Genomic DNA, 18,271 nt, shown 5'->3' with positions numbered 1-18,271 from the left:
TATATATATATCTATAACATATAAACATCCTCATTTATATATAAATGAGGATGTTTGTTTGTTTGTTTGCTATACACTCCTAGGCTGTTAGACCAATTGCTACAAAACTAGGCAGTTATGTTCATATACTTTTAACTTAGACAATGTCATACTCCCATCTCAAAATATCTATTGGATTTCTGTAAATCAATTAATTTCTATCTCCATTTGATTTGCTTATTTACATGTAGCGCCATTCCTAGAAAAAAAATTTAACAAAATAATATACTAAATATAATTCTTACAAAAAAGGATATAATTTTAAAAAATTTATATTATATCCACTTAACTAGAAATTTTCCCATCAAGCATGATGGTATACTTTTTATGAGAAAGTAGAGATTGAAGAGTAGAGATTTCAAGAAATTCAAGAAGAGATGTTAATATTTCTACAAATTAAGTAGTTTATACTATCTGTTGTAAGAGGCAACAAAACAAAATTTCACCTAAAGTGGACAAAAAAATTAAGAGTTATGGAGAATTCACTTACATACCCACAAACAGATTTAAATACATCGCACTAACCTTGTATAGCTTTGTAGTTATTACTTAGAATGTATCACAGATGTTTTTGATCCATTTCTAGGATCTTCTTCAGGTGTTCTATAAGTTTTTCTGGTGTAATTCCAGTTATTTTTTATAGAACACCTGAAAAAGACTTTGGAAATGGGTTGAAAACATTTGTGATACGTTCTAAGTAGTAACTGCAAAGCTACACAAGGTTAGTGCGATGTATTTGTAATTATCGCTTTGTTCATTAGATGGATTTGATTAAACAGATTTAATCCTTTATATAAAATAATATTAAAATCTTTCTTTATAAAATTACTTTATATAGTAATTCTGAGTAAACACTATTGTCTTTTAAAAGATTTCTTTACTGTCTTCCTTTAGTAATACACACCTTAATATTGTTTGATGATTGGTATTGTGATGATGTTTCTGTAGCCCTTGATAAAGCCATTTCATAATTTCTCATTGATAAAACAAAGATAAATTGTATGTACGTTAGTCAGATGAATGATAACACTTTTTAAATAATGGGCTAGTTAGATCATTATTTCTGATTGGATAATAGAACATCATGTGGTCACTATGGAAAGATTTTTAAAAAATCTGTTACAGAAGTGACACAATAAAGCTATTTTTTTTTTAAAGTTTAAATTTTAAATTTAATGAAGTATGTTTAAAATACGACATTTGCTAAAATATTTAAAAATGCAACTTAAGGGAAATTTCCTCATCAAGCATGAACATCATGTGGTCACCAATCTCATTGCAACATAAGTGTGATCACTGATTGGAAATTGATAAAATGTTAATTCTATAGTTAATATTTTCACAAAATAAATTGCCTATACTTTCTGTTGGAACACGAAACAAATATTACCAAAATTTCATCTAGATGGGACAAAAATTGCATGAGTTATAAGGAATTCACATACAAATGATGGATTTTATATTATTATTGCAACAATGATATAGCATGAAATAGATGCGCTATATCATTACTGAGACAGGTAGCATATAACACTTGTCTGCATGGAATCAAAAGTGTTACCTTGTGAAAAGCCTATAGTAAATATATAAGTGTTTAATTTTCCACATATAACAACTCAGGTTTTTTTCATTTCTGAACAGTACTTTCTTAATTCTAAAAAGTGCCCTCCAGTAGCTGAGTGGATAAAACTAGCGAATACTGGTAGTTAGTTAGTTGTGGGTTCAGGCATGGCAAATGGGCTGGCCACATGGAGTTTCCTGGGTTTTCTTTATGTTAGTAACACCTAACTAGGGGTCCATCTTCCCATAAAAATCTTTCTGGGATGCATCCCCTCAGCAGATTGCTCACATGTGTTGCCATAACCAAATAAACCAAACTAATTCTAATGAGAGATTATTTATTGTAATATCATCACAATGCCAAGCTGAAACTTTTTATCAGAATGTCCTCAATTCCTTTAGTAGTGTCTTGCCCCTGTGTATCATACTTCTCCTGTTAGCAATAGAGTTGTGTCGGTCATACATCTAACTCTGTTCAGGGAAAAATTTTTGAATTGAATTATCATGACTTCTGGTTTGTACCAGAAGTTTGTATATATTTAATCTGGACCTCCTGCCTCCAAGCTTTCCCTGTCTGATCTCAATTTTTTTAAATTGCAGTCCAATAATTTTTCTATAAATTGATATTTATGAGAACATACATTCTGGATAGTTTATACAATCTGTTGCAAAAATATAAACACTTTATTATCACACAAAAGCAATTATTCTTGCATTTATGAGATTTTTTAATTTAAACAAGTCATATGAAGTCTTTTGGATGTTAAGGTTAGCAACTTCAATCATATACAGGGTCATCACAACTTATCTAAAATGGATCACTTTTCAAATATTAATAGTAGACCAGTATTAATTAGTAGTCATTGACCGCATTTTCAGATGTCATCTTACCCATCAACTACCCTTTTTCTCTTATCTCATAAAATACAGTTGAGTTTGGGATTGCAAGATTGGGCTATGAGTAGCAAATTGAGATATTTGTAGGTCTCTATGCTGCTAGATTTGGAAAAATTATTACTTTTTATCTACTTTAAAAATAATTTGGGCTATATTTTGTGAATTTTGCTTTGCTTTTTATAAAACCTATCTGACAATCTGTGAGGTTCTCACCAACAGATGCTGTTTATCTGCAGTTTGTTTATTATAATAATAATATATATAGTATCATAATAATATAGTAAAAGTTCAATATAACAAACTATCAAGGGACCAAAAAAATTGGTTTGTTATTGGTTTGTTGTTTGTAAAATAATTTTAAAAACTGCAATTCAATGAAATGTAAAAATCTAAAAATAATAATAANATAAAATATGACTGAAGTTGAAAGAAATTAAAAATTTAGAAATCATTTATTTATTATTTAATTATTTATTTATATTTTTCATTTGATATCTTTTGTGAATATTTTGTAAGTTCTGACACAATAGAAAACTTTCCCGATTATCCACAAGTTTTATTGATAGTAAAATAACATTAGATTTATGGGAGAACAGTCTGGACCATCCTTTCTGGTTGCTATATTATGTTGAGTCAGTAAATTGAGAGTTCCAATAAAACAAGTGTACTGTATTTCATAAACTACTTTATTTTAGTGAATGATATATTTATCATTATCATCAATTATTTTTGTCAATGATCAAATTTTTGATCTCTCTGAAATAGAAATGTTGATTTGTCTACCAAAATAAACCCTTCCTGTTCCATTTGTTTTTTTTTTTCCAGTTCTGGAAAGTTTCTTAGTTTTTTTTTTTTTTTTTTTGAGTTTTTTTGTAAAGCATAGAATAAGCTTTAACAGAGCTGTAGAGCATATTGATAGGAACAAAAAAGTCAAAGGAACCGCGTCTCATGGAAATTTGTAAAGAACGCCCACTAGGGGGCGTCCTGAGCTACTAGTGCTTTAATAAAGCATTTATCTAAAATTACAATTAAATTTATGCATATACTTTCAATCTTATTCTCATCCTCATACAAGTTTATTTAAATAACAAACTCTAGCAAAAATTGCTGTGGTAATTTGAGTTTATTTCTTTAAGTGGTAAAAGTAATTTTTTTAAATCAAAAAGAGAGATTGGCTTTGATTGTTAAGTTTTAAGTTTTCTTATGGATATTTTCATTCATTTATGAAACAATATGATGATATCTATTATTTTTTTGAAATAATTATTTTTTAAGTTTTACACTTAAATTTACTGGAAGAGACTTCAGAATGTACAGTGACAAAGAAGATTGACCAATGAAACTCATGATATTATATTAATATTAGTAATTAATCAAGTAAGATTTCACTAGATCATATTGTGCATATTAAAATATAATCTCATGAAATTTTACTGTTCACTCTCTCTGTAATGTCTGGTGTCTTTTGATTTTTGAAAGTCTTGGTTATTTTATTGGTACTGAACAGATTTAATTCAACTAAATGTGACTTATTTATATCTGTTTGTTGTTTGTTTTATATATATATATATTTTTTTTTAACAAAATTTTTGTAATTGCTTACATTATAAATTTCTTGTATAACTATAAAATAAATAGAATTTATTAAGTAAAAGAATCCATTCTTTATTTGAAAAATATCTTTAATAAACAAATTTTGTCATTAACAATGAATTTCAATAATTACTATCCAAATGTAGGATTTAATGATTTATTTTGAAGTTATTCATTCACATGTAATCTTAGCTAGATTTTTAAAAATAATTTCTAATTAAATTAAAATTATTAAGCATTTAACTTTTTTAATATTCATATCAGAATTATTCTTTAGTGTGCAGACTAAAATTCAATTAATTTTTCAGATTTAAATTAAATTATAATAAGTTTTGATATTTTTCTTTACTATGTTAGAAATATACAGGGGGCATAGTCATGTTCTTTGTTTTACATTAAAGCAATTGTGTTGAAATTCATACACATTAAATTACACAACATTACAAAACATATATCAATGACTGATTTTGACTCACTTTATTTCAGTATATCCACTTGCAATGTCAATGCTCATGCCAGAAATGTCAGTAGTCTTTGAGGAAACAAACTGCAGTTTGTTTCCTCAAAGATCACTGACATTTCTGGTGTTCCTAAATGCAGTTACCACAATTCTGTTTATCAGCTCCTGAATAGAGAGTGACTTTGTTGCATAAATGCAATTCTTCACAAAATCCTAGAGAAAGAAATCCAAGGGTAATGTTGGCTGATCTTGGAGGCTATGGGATATCACTTAATTCTGTATTCAGGGAAGAGGTTATTCAGAGTTGCATGAACCTCTTGTGTCCAAGGTGCAGCTCCATCTAACTGATGGAAGGCTTCATTATTGAGAAAATTCTATTGCCTCATGTTCAGAAGAACAATTTCAATCAGGAGAGAATGAGAAGGTTGTGATGGTGTTTCCAAGAAAAAGTATAGTCCCAGAATAGTCATCCCTAACAAAAGATACAATGTGTTAGCTTTTAGTGAGTCTTGATGATGATGTCTATTGTCTTTTAGTGAGTCTTGATATGTTGAATTCCATTAATTCACCTTCAGACAAGTTGAAGATTGTCTTGTCCTTTTCAAATTCACAAGGCATAATATTTTATGTTATTTATTGAGTAATGCTTTGTAATATCATTTAATTTAATGTGTATGAATTTCAACACAGTTGTTTTAAAATAAGATAGGGGGCATAATTATGGCCTATCCTATATTTTACTAATTATTTGCCATGTATCTCATTCATATATTATTTAACTAATATGTTTTTATAAATTTTAGGTAAATGAAGATCAGTTATCTTTTCAAGCTATTAAAGATTGCTTATGGCTAGAATTAAAAGCTTGGCATAATGGTTCTACTATTTGTGATGAGAAAAGGACTATTTGTTTACAAAGACAATCTATCCCAGAAGTTTTAAAAGAAATTTTAAATTTTACTATACTTGATATATCTGAAAATGTAACCAATAGCACTGATTCAGGATATGTGTCATGTGGAAATGTCATTATAGATCAAGTTTCCTCACCATTCAATCAAAACTCAAATGAAGATATATCTGCAATTAAATATTCTAATGTCGCACAAATATATGATGATATTTCACTTGGTAATAAAGTTAATGATAAAGAAACAAGGACAATAAGAAGTCTTGTTAAATCACTTGAAAAAAGTCACAAAGATTCATTTCCACTAGAACATAATTATGAAGTAAATAGTTGTTGCAAGGATAATTTTAGAACTAATTGCTTTTTAGGTGATGCTTGTTCTTGCAATGAAGCTTTGAGTAGACTTTGTCAGAATTGCATCAATAATGAAAGTGAAGCTTTACATCAGGTTACAAAAGTATTAGAAAAACTTGATGAAGTCGAACATTATTATTCATGCTCTAAAGCATTAGGAAATGAATATCCTGTATATAATAGTGAAGAATTTATAATCAGAGTTAAAACACTGAATCTTTGGTTAAATCTTACACAATGCTTACGAAGAAAGATCGATTCCTTGGCTAAACTATTTGGTATTCGTGATAAACTAAAAGCTGGTTGGCCTTGTTATGATTTTAATGAAATACAAAGATTAGTTATAAATGAAGAAGATAAAAATCAAAATAATGACAAAATGGAATCTAAACATTCATTAAAAGTAAATTTTCAAAATATATCAGATTTTACAAGTAGTCCAAATACAACTGGATCTGATAGAGGTTGCTGTTCAACATCTGCTTCACCTGATGTTCAAAATATTAATCCATTTGATTTATCAGTAAATAATGCAAGTTTTAATCAAAATACAGCAAATTTAGATATCAAATATTTCAAAAGTTCTCGTATTTATCATCGTTATGTTGATAAAACACTTCGTCATAAAGGACTTAAATACATATATTCTCAGCTTACAAGTGTTCTCCGTCCTATTCTGTTTCATGTTCATGCTGCTTTGAAAAGACCAAAACCAACATCATATGCTGCAGCTGTTGCAAAGGTAAAATATTTTCTTCATTATAATTATTAAACTTGTAAATTGTATATTTTTAAGATTAAAGAATTACTTAGTTAATAATATCAAAATATTTTAGTATATATGTAATATTTATGCTAATATGGTTTGTAATAATAGTTAACTTTATTTATGATATACAGGATGATCATAATTAACATACTTTGTTTAATGCTGCCTTGATGGATATATAGCAGTCCAAACACAACCTAATTTTGTATGCTGATATTTCAGGATTTTCAGAAGACATTTCTGTGAGGGGGAATATAGTTCCAAAACTCACCACTATGAAACTTGTGGTGCTGTAAGTAGCAAAAAACATGCATTGTCTGTGGTATGTGGAATGCCATTTGTGTTACGACAGATCAGCCGTGATGGTCAAGGCTTTGCTGGAACATGTTTTACTTGAGAAGCTGTTTAGTGCCAAGATTGTTTAGTATCAAAGGACTTTGGTGGCATTACTAGTTGTTAAATTGCTCAATTAGCAAAATATATCTACAGCCAGGGCAAGGATAGAAATCTATTGCTGCACAAGTAGTGGAGAATATTGCTTTGATTGTTGGAGAATATCAATGGCCCATGTACAGTACCAGATGCAAGTTTCAGCAGTACACATGCAGTGTTGTGGCAATTAACTATGCTTATTCCATTATGTGGAAAGATACTGATGTATTTTTTTCTATACAAAATTAGCTATGTCTAACAGTTGCTTGATAAGGAAGAAAATTTACCTGACTTTTATATTAAACTTCTTTTCTTGATTGGAAGTTGTTGATGATTGGTCATGGGAGATCTTGTGGACTGATGCACATTTTTACCTCAATGGAACAGTTAACTCCATAGCTACTACATTTTGACCTTGCTACATTCACAAGCATCAACAGATTCCACTGCACTTACACAAATTCATTGTGGTGTAGGTGGTTTTACAGTTACATTTACAGACCTCAGAGTCACTCACTTTTCTGAAGTATCTGCGCTTCTCTCACTTTTCAAGTTATTTGCTCACTTTTCTCACTTTTTTGGTCATTTTTATGTGCTTAATTAGGACGATGTGGGACCAATCAAATATAATTTTAAAACCAAACAATCTGCTGAATTATCAGACTATCGGACTAGAATTTTCTGGAAGAAAATACTTGGCCCTGAGTGGGACTCAAAACTTCAACTGCCATTTAGTGTTGTTAGGTTATAGGAAACAAAATTCCTTTCACATATGAATATCCCTCTCATTACAAATTCAGAAGACAATATTGAATAAAGTTATGTACTCATATCATATTGTCATTATTAGCCAAAATCTAGTTCTTCAGAGTTTGCATTTCCATCTGCATGTAGGGATGCTTGCAATACTGATTAAAAAATCAGTGTTGCAAGCATCCCTACATTTTTGGCTGTTTTCTAAGAAAATTCCTAAAATCCCTTTTGCAAGGGAAAATGCAGAGGAATTAATTTTTCTCTCTAGCTGACAACACTGCTGCTGCTTTTAAATTTAAAATATATTATAATTATTAAAATTAACACGAGATAGTCGCATAACATTGTAGATAAATTATTTCGTTTCTGACAATTTAAATGGTCAGAAATGAAATAACATGACAACTTAGTTTCTTCTATTTTTTAATTACAGTAGAACCTCGATTATCTGGACTAATTGGGGATGAAGGTAGTCCGGATAAGGAAAAATCCGGATAATCTAAATAGATACTTTAATTTGTCTTTTAATGATAATACAACACGTTTTCTTTTCGATGACATATTGGTAATATTAAAAGTAAATACTGTATTTAAATCGTGATCAAATTTTCAAGAAACAAACGTTCGTATTGAATTTGGACTACTACTGACCAACGCTAACAGACTACCTATTGTTTAAAAGGCCCTCTGGTGGCGCAAGAAGACGGATTTTATAAAATAAAAAGCAGNGAAAATGTAACAAATATAGAAAAACAAATATTTTCAAACTCCTGAGTTAGAAAACATTTGTTTTTGTTTGTTTTCTTTATCTGTACACCATAATCAGTTCAGAGTATGTAATTAACTATATCCTGGTGTGGTAAGTGGTTGTTTAAAATTTGTATGTTTAATTTATAATAATAAAAAAATAGAATTTTTTTAGGATCACAAAAATCTAAGAAAGTAATATTTGTATTATAACTAATATTGTAAATTGTAAACAAAAATTATTATTATTTAATTCCATTTGTTTTTTCTGCAATTATTTATTTAAACACAATAAAGATTTTTACTTTTATAATTCACACACTCCACCAGAAATATAAAATAATAAATTATATAAATATAAATAAATAAATTGCTTACATGAAATTTATGAAGAAATAAACTAAAAATGCTAATATTACCAGCTAACAATCAATCATCAGGTATCAAGAATTAGAACAAGTAGAAAGTTTGTTATCATTGTAGAAACAGTGGACACATGATAGTGAGCAGAGAATGCAAAAATAACTTCTGATAAAACTGAGACTATGCTTCAAATAGGCCTATATGAATCAGATGTCACTTGTTTATCAATGTAAACCATCCCATGCTGTAGGTAGTGATATAACATTGCATAAATTAATTACTTTATGATAAGGTTCTTTTATTTTTCAGATGTTGAGATATTTTCTCCAGCATGTATTCTTTCTAGCAACTCTGCCTTACCCCATAATATATCAACATTCTTAATTAATGTGGTGATTGGTAGAAATACAACCTATTTTCATATCAGATATTACATTTATTAACCAAAAATCAGCATCTTTAATATATTTCTTTATGAACTTTATATAAGCAGTTTACTTTATATATTGATCTTTATTATTTTTATTAAAATATGTTTAAAAATATTTAGTATTTTAATTAAATTATTTTATGTTAGGCTAAATTATTTTAAGTAATTTTTATAATTATTTTCATAATATATTTTATACAAATTTTCATAGGTTGTAACAGATTCCCCAAATCCAGCTACAAAATTTTCAGATGCCATTTTACTTTGTCCAAATAAAGAATATTGTGAAGAATTATCTACATATGGAGTTTGGTCAGATACTTATCAAAAAATGAGGCTTCCTACATTTCATCGTCCATTCTTGTTTCTTTTACGTATTCCTTTGGATATAGTTCATGAATGTCTACAGCTACGAATTCAACAACAACCAGAGGATCCATCATCACTAAGTATTTATCAAGTGAGAGGTTTTTTCTTTAATTTTAATAGAATTAATAAAATAAGGTAATTCAATTTTAAAAGATTTAAATATAAATAAATGTAAATTATAAGATATTTAGCATAATAAATTTTTATAATTTTTATCCATAAGTGGCAATTTTCTTCTTATCCATTTAGTAATTATTTATCATTATTTTATCTTTGAGTATTGTTATCATTTGGATCATTTAGTAACAATATTTTGAACTTCTTAAAAAATATGTTTTCATGTTGACTTAATTTGTAAAAATTCTCAATGCAACATAATCAAAATACATTATCATATTTTAGTGTAGCTTGGATGTTATTACAAAGTTGTAAAAAAGTCAGTATGTTAATTGTATAGAAAATATGTTGTAAACTGAATAAAATATGACTGAAGTTGAAAGAAATAAAAAATTTAGAAATCATTTATTTATTATTTAATTATTTATTTATATTTTTCATTTGATATCTTTTGTGAATATTTTGTAAGTTCTGACACAATAGAAAACTTTCCCGATTATCCACAAGTTTTATTGATAGTAAAATAACATTAGATTTATGGGAGAACAGTCTGGACCATCCTTTCTGGTTGCTATATTATGTTGAGTCAGTAAATTGAGAGTTCCAATAAAACAAGTGTACTGTATTTCATAAACTACTTTATTTTAGTGAATGATATATTTATCATTATCATCAATTATTTTTGTCAATGATCAAATTTTTGATCTCTCTGAAATAGAAATGTTGATTTGTCTACCAAAATAAACCCTTCCTGTTCCATTTGTTTTTTTTTTCCAGTTCTGGAAAGTTTCTTAGTTTTTTTTTTTTTTTTGAGTTTTTTTGTAAAGCATAGAATAAGTGAAAATCAGAGCACGATCTGGTGAATATGGTGGATGTCTAAGTGTTTCCTACTGGAATTCATTAAACTCCGAATAACTAATGCTATATGAGAAACATTGTCTTGATGGAATATGATTAATCTATTACTTAATGCATATAACTGTTGGGTAATTTTATCTTTACTTATTTATACTTTTCAATATTTACACTATGTATTGTCTAATTATCTCCTATTAGTTCATAAGGAGTATGCAATTCCAGCAAACAGACATGATCCTTTTTTTGGTGAACATTAACTTTCAGAGTTGATTAATGGGAGTTACTAATTTTGATCCTATTTCCTTTTTGTATAGCATTGTTGTATAATAATAATTTTTCATTCCTTGTTGCCAGTGATTCAAAAATGGATCTACTTATAGAACATACTAAAACAATATCTACTGAATATTTTACTAGTATAAGAATGTTCAGTAGGTGTTGTTTTGTCAATAAATTTTTTTACTGAACTAATGATTCACACAAACATCCAGGGAGTTCATATAACCCAATTTTTTTAGGTTCTTAAAACTGTTGATTTTGGAACTTAAAGATTTTCTTCAAGCTCCTATATAATCATTTTTGGATTATTTTCATCTTTAATCCTTAGATTTTTGTGAATGATTGAATTACTGAGGTGATTTGTATCTACATTTTTCCAGTTTGGATTTGTTTTTCTTTAAGGAGAATGATTGAAGGTCTTGTGAATGGAAGGTCTGATGAAGGCTCATCTTAAACATTGATTTTCCATTGCTGAAGTTCTTAAATCAATATTGGGCTGCATTTTCTGTTTCAAGGGGGTTAAGTAATGAGGTGCCTGGTTCAAGTGACAAAATGAGAGGGGTGGCAAAATGAGCAGTCCAAATGTTCAAAAGGAGATAAAAATAATAAGCCAAATACAATGAAGTCCCATAAATGTACTTTAAATATGTTTATAAATAGTTCATATGAGAGACATTGCTAGAAGTACTCTCTATTGGCAACCATTCTATAAGTAGGGGAGGTAAAAATCAGTTTTGTCTCAGGTGTAAGTTACCATTGAGCCAACATTGTTTATTCCATTATTCTATTTGCAACTTCATATGTTTTTCTAGCAACAGCTACAACAGTCTTTTCTTGTCCAAACAAGAATTGTAATGTTTGGCCTCATTGTTTATCTCAACCAGCATCTAAGATATTACAATATTTTCCTGTATTAAAATGAATACATAAAGAAATAGCCAACATGAGCAAGAATTGTAAACACAATGTTGACAAAACACAAGAATTGTAAACACTTTTTATTTTACATTTTAATCACTAAATGAAACACTAAATCAAATGAAAAATAACAACAACTTTTTGTTGATAGTCTGCTTGTATCTTTCAAATGAGCTATAATATATTTAATATGAGATTCTTGTGATTTTACACAAGTCATCAAGAACTTGCTTTTAAAACATAGAACATTTTTGAGATAGCTTAATATTTTAAGCCATAATTTACTTACTGAAAAGTAATTTACTTTTATTATAATACAGAAAAATTTTTTTATTAGTTAATAAAAGAATGCAAAGAAGTTTTAAGAGCTGGAATTCAAATGAGACAACGTTATATAAATTTGGCTCAGACTATATTTGGTGAAGATGGAAGTGATGTAATTGAAGCACAATTAAATGAATTTGACAAAGATTTGAAAACAATGCTGCAGGTAATTTCTCATTTATGTGATTTTATTTATAAGTTTATATAGATTTATTTTTAATGAATTTAAATGAATATTAGGATTTGACAGATATTTTATTATATCATTTTAATTGAATTGTATTAGTGAGAGAAATTTTTGCATCAAAGAATCAAATTTGATTTTCTATAGGTTGTTAAATCTATAGATTTGTTTTCTATAGATTTAATAATCTATAGAAAATTGTGAATTCATTATTCATAAGTTGAATATTCAATGTTTTCCAGAAATGTAATTTATGTAAATATAGAAATATTACTCTTTATAAATTACTATAATAGGTTGTATTTTTTTTTTTTTTTGGAATTTTGAAGAACTATAAACAAGAGTTAAATATCCAGAAAGCTATCAGAAATTTATTTATATGTCAGAAGTTTTATATATATATATTATTTATATATCAGAAGTTTATTTAATGTCATATTTAGAAATCATGCATCTCCATGGTTTATTAGATATATAAGCTTACTAAAGATTTTAAATGCCTTTAAATGTTTAACATCTTCCAATTAAACTAAAATGAATTTCCTAAATTAAATAACAATAATAAAAACACTTCCTTGAGAAGTGAACTGCAATTAAATGAATTGCAGGAAATGAATTTATGATTTCATGCCATTCATTTAATTGCATTTAATTACTATAAGAGCTTCATTAACAATATTGGATAAATCTATAAGAATGACAAACCAGATTACTATTAAAAATTTAACAGATGATTAAATTACTATTTTAAAATTACAATTTGTATAACTATTAATATCCAGATGTAACCATTAAAATTATAAATTATTACAATATTTTCATTATACTATATCTAAATAATAAAAACATTATCTATAAATTTATGAAATGCAAACTAGTTATAAGAAAATATTTAATAGAAAGTCTTGAATTCAACTTCTTCATTTTATTAAAAAAAAATATATAAACATTGCAAATATATTTGCTTTCTTTCCATCATTACACCAGCAACAGTTTCAAACAGAATTCTTATATATGGGGATGATCTTTTCTTTGCAGCTATGCCCCTGCAACATCATGTAAATGGAAACAGTGTTCTTTGGTAATTTAGCCAATTTCAAAATGAAATACATAAAGTAAATATTTATATAAAGTTTATATTTTTTTAAAGAAATGAAATACTGTCAGCCAAGGTTTAAAATAATTTCTTCATTTTAACTCGATTGATAATTATAACTAAGTACATCAGTCAAAACTTTGACAACCAACATTCTAAATAGAAATGTTCTGGACATTCCAATTTAGAACATTGTTGATTGTTGAATGTTGTTCAGATCTTGTGTAAGATCAAAAACATTTGTTGAATTTACATTAAATTATATATGGTATTGTCAAGATTTCGATTGGTGTATTTAGAAAGTCTCAAATACGAATAAAAATGGTTAATTATGCTAGAGAATTAGTTATAAAAAAGTAAAGTGATAGTTTAATTTTATTCTGCATAATAAATTAATAAAGGTAATATTATATATAATTTATATATTTGAAACATCACAAATTATTTAACAGTTGTTTTAATAAATTACCTTTTATATTGAGTGTCCTACATAAGATATTACAAACTAATTCAAGAACAACTTGATGCAAATCATCATTTTTTTTTATGGTTTCTAAGGAGCTTCATAACTAATTATGTTACTCCTTGCTCTTTCTTGTAGATAGACAAAGGCAACTTTCAAATAAAATGCTAGNTTATTCTTTAGTGTGCAGACTAAAATTCAATTAATTTTTCAGATTTAAATTAAATTATAATAAGTTTTGATATTTTTCTTTACTATGTTAGAAATATACAGGGGGCATAGTCATGTTCTTTGTTTTACATTAAAGCAATTGTGTTGAAATTCATACACATTAAATTACACAACATTACAAAACATATATCAATGACTGATTTTGACTCACTTTATTTCAGTATATCCACTTGCAATGTCAATGCTCATGCCAGAAATGTCAGTAGTCTTTGAGGAAACAAACTGCAGTTTGTTTCCTCAAAGATCACTGACATTTCTGGTGTTCCTAAATGCAGTTACCACAATTCTGTTTATCAGCTCCTGAATAGAGAGTGACTTTGTTGCATAAATGCAATTCTTCACAAAATCCTAGAGAAAGAAATCCAAGGGTAATGTTGGCTGATCTTGGAGGCTATGGGATATCACTTAATTCTGTATTCAGGGAAGAGGTTATTCAGAGTTGCATGAACCTCTTGTGTCCAAGGTGCAGCTCCATCTAACTGATGGAAGGCTTCATTATTGAGAAAATTCTATTGCCTCATGTTCAGAAGAACAATTTCAATCAGGAGAGAATGAGAAGGTTGTGATGGTGTTTCCAAGAAAAAGTATAGTCCCAGAATAGTCATCCCTAACAAAAGATACAATGTGTTAGCTTTTAGTGAGTCTTGATGATGATGTCTATTGTCTTTTAGTGAGTCTTGATATGTTGAATTCCATTAATTCACCTTCAGACAAGTTGAAGATTGTCTTGTCCTTTTCAAATTCACAAGGCATAATATTTTATGTTATTTATTGAGTAATGCTTTGTAATATCATTTAATTTAATGTGTATGAATTTCAACACAGTTGTTTTAAAATAAGATAGGGGGCATAATTATGGCCTATCCTATATTTTACTAATTATTTGCCATGTATCTCATTCATATATTATTTAACTAATATGTTTTTATAAATTTTAGGTAAATGAAGATCAGTTATCTTTTCAAGCTATTAAAGATTGCTTATGGCTAGAATTAAAAGCTTGGCATAATGGTTCTACTATTTGTGATGAGAAAAGGACTATTTGTTTACAAAGACAATCTATCCCAGAAGTTTTAAAAGAAATTTTAAATTTTACTATACTTGATATATCTGAAAATGTAACCAATAGCACTGATTCAGGATATGTGTCATGTGGAAATGTCATTATAGATCAAGTTTCCTCACCATTCAATCAAAACTCAAATGAAGATATATCTGCAATTAAATATTCTAATGTCGCACAAATATATGATGATATTTCACTTGGTAATAAAGTTAATGATAAAGAAACAAGGACAATAAGAAGTCTTGTTAAATCACTTGAAAAAAGTCACAAAGATTCATTTCCACTAGAACATAATTATGAAGTAAATAGTTGTTGCAAGGATAATTTTAGAACTAATTGCTTTTTAGGTGATGCTTGTTCTTGCAATGAAGCTTTGAGTAGACTTTGTCAGAATTGCATCAATAATGAAAGTGAAGCTTTACATCAGGTTACAAAAGTATTAGAAAAACTTGATGAAGTCGAACATTATTATTCATGCTCTAAAGCATTAGGAAATGAATATCCTGTATATAATAGTGAAGAATTTATAATCAGAGTTAAAACACTGAATCTTTGGTTAAATCTTACACAATGCTTACGAAGAAAGATCGATTCCTTGGCTAAACTATTTGGTATTCGTGATAAACTAAAAGCTGGTTGGCCTTGTTATGATTTTAATGAAATACAAAGATTAGTTATAAATGAAGAAGATAAAAATCAAAATAATGACAAAATGGAATCTAAACATTCATTAAAAGTAAATTTTCAAAATATATCAGATTTTACAAGTAGTCCAAATACAACTGGATCTGATAGAGGTTGCTGTTCAACATCTGCTTCACCTGATGTTCAAAATATTAATCCATTTGATTTATCAGTAAATAATGCAAGTTTTAATCAAAATACAGCAAATTTAGATATCAAATATTTCAAAAGTTCTCGTATTTATCATCGTTATGTTGATAAAACACTTCGTCATAAAGGACTTAAATACATATATTCTCAGCTTACAAGTGTTCTCCGTCCTATTCTGTTTCATGTTCATGCTGCTTTGAAAAGACCAAAACCAACATCATATGCTGCAGCTGTTGCAAAGGTAAAATATTTTCTTCATTATAATTATTAAACTTGTAAATTGTATATTTTTAAGATTAAAGAATTACTTAGTTAATAATATCAAAATATTTTAGTATATATGTAATATTTATGCTAATATGGTTTGTAATAATAGTTAACTTTATTTATGATATACAGGATGATCATAATTAACATACTTTGTTTAATGCTGCCTTGATGGATATATAGCAGTCCAAACACAACCAAATTTTGTATGCTGATATTTCAGGATTTTCAGAAGACATTTCTGTGAGGGGGAATATAGTTCCAAAACTCACCACTATGAAACTTGTGGTGCTGTAAGTAGCAAAAAACATGCATTGTCTGTGGTATGTGGAATGCCATTTGTGTTACGACAGATCAGCCGTGATGGTCAAGGCTTTGCTGGAACATGTTTTACTTGAGAAGCTGTTTAGTGCCAAGATTGTTTAGTATCAAAGGACTTTGGTGGCATTACTAGTTGTTAAATTGCTCAATTAGCAAAATATATCTACAGCCAGGGCAAGGATAGAAATCTATTGCTGCACAAGTAGTGGAGAATATTGCTTTGATTGTTGGAGAATATCAATGGCCCATGTACAGTACCAGATGCAAGTTTCAGCAGTACACATGCAGTGTTGTGGCAATTAACTATGCTTATTCCATTATGTGGAAAGATACTGATGTATTTTTTTCTATACAAAATTAGCTATGTCTAACAGTTGCTTGATAAGGAAGAAAATTTACCTGACTTTTATATTAAACTTCTTTTCTTGATTGGAAGTTGTTGATGATTGGTCATGGGAGATCTTGTGGACTGATGCACATTTTTACCTCAATGGAACAGTTAACTCCATAGCTACTACATTTTGACCTTGCTACATTCACAAGCATCAACAGATTCCACTGCACTTACACAAATTCATTGTGGTGTAGGTGGTTTTACAGTTACATTTACAGACCTCAGAGTCACTCACTTTTCTGAAGTATCTGCGCTTCTCTCACTTTTCAAGTTATTTGCTCACTTTTCTCACTTTTTTGGTCATTTTTATGTGCTTAATTAGGACGATGTGGGACCAATCAAATATAATTTTAAAACCAAACAATCTGCTGAATTATCAGACTATCGGACTAGAATTTTCTGGAAGAAAATACTTGGCCCTGAGTGGGACTCAAAACTTCAACTGCCATTTAGTGTTGTTAGGTTATAGGAAACAAAATTCCTTTCACATATGAATATCCCTCTCATTACAAATTCAGAAGACAATATTGAATAAAGTTATGTACTCATATCATATTGTCATTATTAGCCAAAATCTAGTTCTTCAGAGTTTGCATTTCCATCTGCATGTAGGGATGCTTGCAATACTGATTAAAAAATCAGTGTTGCAAGCATCCCTACATTTTTGGCTGTTTTCTAAGAAAATTCCTAAAATCCCTTTTGCAAGGGAAAATGCAGAGGAATTAATTTTTCTCTCTAGCTGACAACACTGCTGCTGCTTTTAAATTTAAAATATATTATAATTATTAAAATTAACACGAGATAGTCGCATAACATTGTAGATAAATTATTTCGTTTCTGACAATTTAAATGGTCAGAAATGAAATAACATGACAACTTAGTTTCTTCTATTTTTTAATTACAGTAGAACCTCGATTATCTGGACTAATTGGGGATGAAGGTAGTCCGGATAAGGAAAAATCCGGATAATCTAAATAGATACTTTAATTTGTCTTTTAATGATAATACAACACGTTTTCTTTTCGATGACATATTGGTAATATTAAAAGTAAATACTGTATTTAAATCGTGATCAAATTTTCAAGAAACAAACGTTCGTATTGAATTTGGACTACTACTGACCAACGCTAACAGACTACCTATTGTTTAAAAGGCCCTCTGGTGGCGCAAGAAGACGGATTTTATAAAATAAAAAGCAGTTGAAACTGCATTTTTATGAATAAAAATTTGACAAACTATTTAT

General features: G+C 28.3%; 1 protein-coding gene across 1 annotated transcript in view; it reads left to right on the top strand.

Annotated features, from left to right (window-relative positions):
* The window catches only part of LOC111638780 (mitogen-activated protein kinase kinase kinase 4-like), a 31,599-nt gene extending 19,154 nt beyond the window's left edge, over window positions 1-12,445 (top strand). The window contains exons 4-6 of the mRNA XM_023384536.1: window positions 5,353-6,555; window positions 9,519-9,767; window positions 12,186-12,445. Coding sequence (XP_023240304.1) covers window positions 5,353-6,555; window positions 9,519-9,767; window positions 12,186-12,380 — 1,647 coding nt within the window. The 3' untranslated portion in view covers window positions 12,381-12,445. The remainder of the gene's footprint in view (window positions 1-5,352; window positions 6,556-9,518; window positions 9,768-12,185) is intronic.
* Window positions 12,446-18,271: the final 5,826 nt, after the last annotated feature.

This window comes from Centruroides sculpturatus, unplaced genomic scaffold, assembly GCF_000671375.1.
Source record: "Centruroides sculpturatus isolate CEXI.00-Female unplaced genomic scaffold, Cexi_2.0 scaffold592, whole genome shotgun sequence".
NCBI lineage: Eukaryota > Metazoa > Arthropoda > Arachnida > Scorpiones > Buthidae > Centruroides > Centruroides sculpturatus.
The sequence above is the reverse complement of the archived record's forward strand: the minus strand, read 5'-3'. Positions and strand labels throughout refer to the sequence as shown.